The sequence below is a fragment of the Palaemon carinicauda genome, chromosome 16, assembly GCF_036898095.1.
Source record: "Palaemon carinicauda isolate YSFRI2023 chromosome 16, ASM3689809v2, whole genome shotgun sequence".
In the NCBI taxonomy this organism is placed as follows: domain Eukaryota; kingdom Metazoa; phylum Arthropoda; class Malacostraca; order Decapoda; family Palaemonidae; genus Palaemon; species Palaemon carinicauda.
Genome location: NC_090740.1, coordinates 16,694,131 through 16,701,630, shown reverse-complemented (window position 1 = coordinate 16,701,630; position 7,500 = coordinate 16,694,131). Strand labels below are relative to the sequence as shown.

Sequence of the window (7,500 nt, the reverse complement as noted above, 5' to 3'; positions counted from 1 at the left end):
TATATATATGTATGTATGTATGTGTGTATGCATGTCTTTGAGCTATGAGAATGTATTCTGGGAGTCAGTTAACATAATATCAGCTTGTGCCAGATGTCTTTTATTTTTATTTTGTTTTGAGTTTTATGTTAGTTACCAAAATTACTGAAAAGGAGGATGGGAAGAAATAAAAATGATACACGGTAAAATAGATAAGAATAGGGGAAAATGATTCATCCTTTCCATACCTGCATTGCTTTAGCAGTATTATCAAAAGCTTCCAACAAAACCTCCTGAGCCATTGCTATTTCTTCCGGTGGCTGGCCACTTACTACGGTCAAGTAGCTTGCAATGTGCCTTGCAATCAAGGACTGGGCTTCATCCTGTGGAAACAATTGATTTTTTTGTGAGAAATGTTTGGTCAATATATCTGTAAATTTAGGTAATCTACTCTGTGTTTTGTAATGTTTGGTCGATATATCTGTAAATTTAGGTAATCTACTCTGTGTTTTGTAATGTTTGGTCGATATATCTGTAAATTCAGTTAATCTACTCTGTGTTTTGTAATGTTTGGTCGATATATCTGTAAATTCAGTTAATCTACTCTGTGTTTTGTAATGTTTGGTCGATATATCTGTAAATTCAGTTAATCTACTCTGTGTTTTGTAATGTTTGGTCGATATATCTGTAAATTCAGTTAATCTACTCTGTGTTTTGTAATGTTTGGTCGATATATCTGTAAATTCAGTTAATCTACTCTGTGTTTTGTACAAAAGAATAACCCTGAAAATAACCACTAATTTTTCCATTCTGCTTCTCGACCTGTTGTGGTTGCACTCTATGATTTGATATTTAAAGTTTTATGTTATTTATATACTGTAAATCTAAAGCTAATTACTGAAGAGTTTAAGAAAAGAGAAGAGAATTAACAAGTCTATTCCAAAACAAGGATACAAAATATTATTACACTAGTTGTAAATACATTGAAAGGAAAAAAAAAAGCTTCTTTGTGAGAATATGATCCCATTGTCTCCATTAATATGAAGTAAGTAGGCTTACGGTAAGTTCCCTAGATTAGAACTTTCAACTTAAGAAATTCCAAAGATAACAACCATATTGAAAAGGATTCAAATAAGTACAACATAAAACCAATATCAATTAACGTCTTTTCTTGTTTACTTTTGATACGCAAATAGATTTAGGAATTTTTGGTGCATAAATCGGGTGATTCACTTGCAGTAGCGAGATCAATCGAATGAAAATAAAGGGGCTTATGAGGTGCAATATGTTGGACTTAAGAACCTACTTACTCAAAAATCCATCATTAGACTGCCTCTTAGTTTAATGGAATTAATATGTTTGATACTTCAATTGTTTTTTTTGATTAAAGACAAGCCTGAATTTTTTTTTTTTTTTTATTATTAACGACGTACCTGGGCCATGGGAGATAGGATATCCTCCTTGGCCACAAGTGACGGAGGATCGCCGGACGCAAAGTGCATGTGGTTGACATCTTCCAAAACAATTACTGGTTTTTCATATTTACTCTCCGGAGTATCTTCAAGCAGAGCCTCCAGTTCTCTGGAAAACAAGTTTAATATTGTTATTCAAACCATTACCACAATGCTCTTCAAAATAGATATTAGACTTTGAAACCAGTAGGACATTTACCCCAACTGATCAAAAAAGTTCTCCTTTGCCAAATATTTCTGATCCAAGAACATACTAATTAGCTAGATCCTGTTTACAAAATTACCATATCAAATAAGTTATTCATATTAATATATCTCTAGGTTATTTCACTGGACACCAAGCATATCTAACATAACCATTCATTCTTTGACATGAAAGATAACCTCACAAAAGAATCAACAAGGAATCCATCAAACCCAAAATGTCATTGTTAAGAAGCATATTGGGTTTTTTAAAGCTACAAAAGAATCAACAAGGAATCCATCAAACCCAAAATGTCATTGCTAAGAAGCATATTGGGGTTTTTAAAGCTACAAAAGAATCAACAAGGAATCCATCAAACCCAAAATGTCATTGTTAAGAAGCATATTGGGTTTTTTAAAGCTACAAAAGAATCAACAAGGAATCCATCAAACCCTAAATGTCATAGTTAAGAAGCATATTGGGTTTTTTAAAGCTACAAAAGAATCAACAAGGAATCCATCACACCCAAAATGTCATTGTTAAGAAGCATATTGGGTCCTCTAAAGCAACTCGTCAGTTTGAACAAGATGATTACTCTTATAAAATACAAATATGTTTTGAGGATTTGTTTTTCTAAGTCATCTTTGAGACAAAATTGTTTCTGAACTGTATCTTAAATAATAAAAGAAACTAAAGATATTAAAACACAACAGAACAAGCATTACGAAATAGTTTCCTAACGTGGAGTCCTTTCTACAAAAAGACAAGAGAGACATCATAAGGATATAACTGTCTAACTCATTCAAACAAATATGGAATTCATTGTGAGTTAAGATGTTTGCAACCTTAATATTATTTATGTAGCATAATAAAAACACTATTATAACTACTGTATATATACAATCTGTCTTGCTAAAAAAAAAAAAAAAAAAAAAAAAAAAAAAAAAAAAAAAAAAAAAAAAAAAAAATTAGTGTTGGTAACTCACACGAAAGTGCTCATGATACGCGTGATTCGGGTCATGCCATCCAAGTCACCGCTAATGTGCATGACGGGCAATGTGTTGTTGGCGAGATTTCCTTCTGGGATGTAAGACGCCAGCATGATCCACGCCAACACGCCGTTGTCCTCAGACCATTGTTCATTTTGCAAAACGGTACCTGGGAAAATGAAGCACGAAATCAGTACTAAGAGAATTGGCATGATTTACTCCTATAACAACACCATATCTTCTCTGTTCAGCTGTATCTTGTTTATATACGTACTGTCATGCACACACACACGCATATATATATATGCATATATATATATATATATATATATATATATATATATGTATATATATATGTATGTATATATGTATATATGTATATATATATACATCTTACATATATATATATATATATATATATATATATATATACATCTTACATATATATATATATATATATATATATATATATATATATATATATATATATATATATATGTACCTAAACATAGGGACAAGTGGGGTAATTCTATAGAAACAAGGAAAATAATAAAGTTAAGAAGCTGGGTAATTATATAGAAACAAATGTAAAGTAATAGTTAAATTATAATAGGTGTCAATACTCTTTATCAGACTATACATCTAAAATGAAGTTGAATTTAACAGAGAAACAGAAAAGCCTTAGTCAATTGATTGATCGACAGAAACTCTCAAATCAATCAATCAATCAATTGACTGAGGCTTTTCTGTTTCTCCCACAATATCACCCTACTTCTTCGACGTATCATTTCTCTTAATAACATTTTACCCCTCGACGTACCTCCGAGGGAATGTCCGGCGAGGAAAATGTCGTCTGTGGTCATTCCTTGGTCTTTCATCATCTGCATCGTCTTGTTCAGAGCCGAAAGGAGGCTAATTGGATTCGGTAGATCGAAGGGGAAAGGTCGCACAAGGCCAACCCATAGTTGCAAAGGAGAGGCCTCCTGTATTGCTTCGCCTACATATCGGAAGGTATAATTAATTCATCTTTCATTTCTATTCTTCTCAAAGTTGACTCCTGTTGTGAAGATTGCGTGTTTTGTATGGATCTCAAATTTGTCTATTTTTCTGGATCATTTAAAGCTTTGGTCTAAGTATTATTCTATTTTGAGTTCTTTTTCCCATCTATATCCCAGAAAGATCCCCTTGAAAAATATGAAAAATGTTAAAAACTATCAGAAAACTTAATTAAACTAAGTTAGAGAACTTCTTATTTGTTTTAATAATCCATGTAGTTCTGTATTATTGGACCACAAAGCAATGTATTAAACAAGTAAAAGAAATCTTTACGAATCTTAATTTAGTAAATGTTGATTTTATGATAATTTAGTATATGAAGTAACAAATAAAAAAAAACTCAGTTGGTCATTGATATCACATCAGCATTCATTTAAATTGCAAAATCAAAGCTGCGAAAATTCTCACTTAAAATGAAGAACATGAAACATTCTACGCAGTACATCTCTAATGTAACGACGGTGAGGTACCGGGGAAAGTTTATGAAGGAAATAAACCGGGAGAGAAAATGGTTGGTAAACAAGAAATAAATAGATAAACAGATGGAATGAAAATGAAATAGGAACGTCGAAAACATTTCATAATCTCATTTTTTTTTTTTAACGGACGACTCTGAAACAGAAGTCAGGCAAAGCAGCTCCCTCAAGGAATGCCAAGACCCTCATTATTTACACAGAAAACTGGCATATAGCCATTCCTTGTGAGCAGGATGGTAGGAGAAACATTTACATCTAAACAGATACACTATTACAATCCAGGTGGGTTTCTACACACCTAGTAAACGATTGAAATATATTTTGTTTACTGGAACAAAACCATTTGGATTGTTTAAACCGAAAGCTCACAATATATATATATATATATATATATATATATATATATATATATATATACATATATATATATATATATATATATATATATATATATATATATATATATATACATATTATTAAATGTTAGTTTCAGTTTCAAAGATAGTGTCGTCGTTCTTGAAATACACACACACACACACACACACACACATATATATATATATATATATATATATATATATATATATATATATATATATATATATATATTAGGCGTTGTTATCTTCGCCAACTTAGTTGCGAAGGTTATGTTTTGGTAGGCGTGTAATTATTCATTTGTTTGTATGTCTGTCTGTGTGTTTGTGCTTCGCATCACTCAAAAACTATTTGACCGAATCTCATGAAATTCGGTGGGATGACTTGGCCATGATCCAAGGACAATTTGATTAGAATTTGAGAGTGATTGGGTCAAAAGTCAAGGCAAAGGTCAGGAAAAGGTAAAATGTCTTTTTGCCATATCGTGCCCAATTTTTATGGGATTTGCATGAAACTATAGTCCATTTCTGTTAGCGATGCATATTTGCACCGACTCGCGGCGGTGCCCTTTTAGGTCGGAAATGTTTTCTGATCGCTGATTGGTTAGAATTATCTTGTCCAACCAATCAGCGATCCGGAAACTTTTCCGAGCTAAAAGGGCACCGCTGCGAGTCGGTGCAAATATGCATCGCTAAAAGAAATTGACTATAGTGCCAAAATGTGCACGATTCAATTGCCTATTTTGTGATGTACAACATAATATAGTGATGTTATTACCCTTGTTAGCGGTTAGGGGTCAAAGGTGAATGGGGTCAATGACAAATTTAGATGACAGATGTGTTTTGAGGTCAAATACCCACAACACCATCAGTTTTCTTGGTGACACAAGGGGCGGTGGCGAAGGTATGAGCTATGCAGGATGCCTGTTTAGTCTTGTGTTGTTTTAAGTTCTTTTTTATGCTGTCCACGGAAGGTCGAGATTTGGTGATCAGAATATTGGTGTGAGATGCTGAGAAAAAGTTAAAAAGTTCTTAACATATGTATGTATATATATATGTATATATATATATATATATATATATATATATATATATATATATACAATATATATATATATATATATATATATATATATATATATATATATATATATATATATATACATATGTGTGTGTGTGTGTATGCGCGCGTGTGTGTGTGTGTGTGTGATTAGTTTATTCCTGTGCATATGCGTGATATTGTTAAGAGTGTAAAAGGCAAGGGTAACTGCCGGGATTAGCTCTTCTCTTTAAAGATATTAATAACCCTACCTAAGGAATACAGAAGTAAGGCTAAAATTCCAGATCTCCGTTCGAGAGATGTCTCATTAATCTACAAATCTGAACATTCATATATGGCTAATAGCTCACCCAGGGGTTGGTAGTATTGGGCGTTGATGTAAGCCCCTGGAACGATGAGAAGGGCGGCTTCGGGTCCCGCCTTCAGCGGCGGGAGGATGATAGGTTCCTCGGAACGGGGCGAGTCCACCGCCCACGTAACGCCAGGTCCCGTCAGTACCGCTACTATTAGGAACTTCCGAAGACTCATGGTCGCTGAAGAGGTAAATTCATGGAATTTGAGAATGATTCCATTTTGGACACAGACAATAACTCACGAATTCAAAGTTTCGTCTTTTTGATTGTTGAGGACTTGGAGATAGATAGATAGATAGATAGGTAAATGAATAGATAGACAGATAGATAGATAGATATGTAAAGGAATAGATAGATAGATAGATAGGTAGATAGGTAAAGGAATAGATAGATAGATAGATATATATAGGTAAAGGAATAAATAGATAGATAGATAGATAGGTAAATGAATAGATAGATAGATAGATAGGCTAGGTAAATGAATAGATAGATAGATAGATAGATAGATAGGTAAAGGAATAGATAGATGGATAGATAGATAGGTAAATGATTAGACAGATAGAAAGATAGATAGGTAAATGAATAGATAGATACATAGATAGATAGACTGATAGGTAAATGATTAGACAGATAGGTAAATGATTAGACAGATAGATAGATAGATAGATAGATAGATAGGTAAATGAATAGATAGATAGATAGATAGATAGATATCAGACTTGAGAGGAAATATATATTACAGTTTAAACAATAACATGCACCAATCAATGTTAGCTTACATCTTTAACAGTATGGTAATAATTTCAGTGTCTTTGTAGTATCATTCTCTATTGCAGGATGATTGAGTTATGAATTATCAACTAAATTGTTTAAAAATGTTAATTTGTAAAAGAAACAACACATATGCAAATACATTGATAACCTCCACAGAGCTACTTACGTGTGACTTGATTAAGCCCAACTACAAGAATGGGCTACTTAGTGCGTTGAGAAAATGAACATATTTAACCCGTTTTTATCTGTCTTTTGCGTAACGAACGTGGGAAAGTATAAAAAAGAAGAGTACTAGAGTTAGGACAATTCCCAAGAAAATCATCTCAGTGTATCAGTTGCAATACGTACGAGATAAATGGTTACCAAACTAGTAGTTTCATGAAATATGCTAAAAATATCTCTCTCCTATTAGGGGAATGTTTTTATTATTATTATTATTATTATTATTATTATTATGATTATTATTATTATTATTACTAGCCAAGCTACAACCCTAGTTGGAAAAGCAAGATGTTGTTAGCCCAAGGGCTCCAACAGGGAAAAATAGCCCAGTGAGGAAAGGAAATAAGGAAATAAATAAATGATGAGAGTAAATTAACAATATATCATTCTAAAAACAGTGACAGCGTCAAAACAGATATATCCTATATAAACTATTAACAAACGTCAAAAACAGATATGTCATATATAAACAATAAAAAGACTCATATCAGCCAGGTCAACATTAAAACATTTGCTCCAACTTTGAACTTTTGAATGTGTTTTCAAGATGTTATATACCAC

At 32.4% G+C, this 7,500-nt stretch overlaps 1 protein-coding gene across 1 annotated transcript in view; it reads right to left on the bottom strand.

Moving 5' to 3' along the window:
- Positions 1-7,500, bottom strand: part of LOC137655662 (uncharacterized) — a 17,324-nt gene that overhangs the window by 6,333 nt on the left and 3,491 nt on the right. The window contains exons 2-6 of the mRNA XM_068389605.1: positions 5,941-6,123; positions 3,445-3,621; positions 2,622-2,793; positions 1,413-1,560; positions 228-362 (exon numbers count right to left, since the gene is read on the bottom strand). Of these exons, the coding sequence (XP_068245706.1) occupies positions 228-362; positions 1,413-1,560; positions 2,622-2,793; positions 3,445-3,621; positions 5,941-6,118 (810 nt within the window). The 5' untranslated portion in view covers positions 6,119-6,123. The remainder of the gene's footprint in view (positions 1-227; positions 363-1,412; positions 1,561-2,621; positions 2,794-3,444; positions 3,622-5,940; positions 6,124-7,500) is intronic.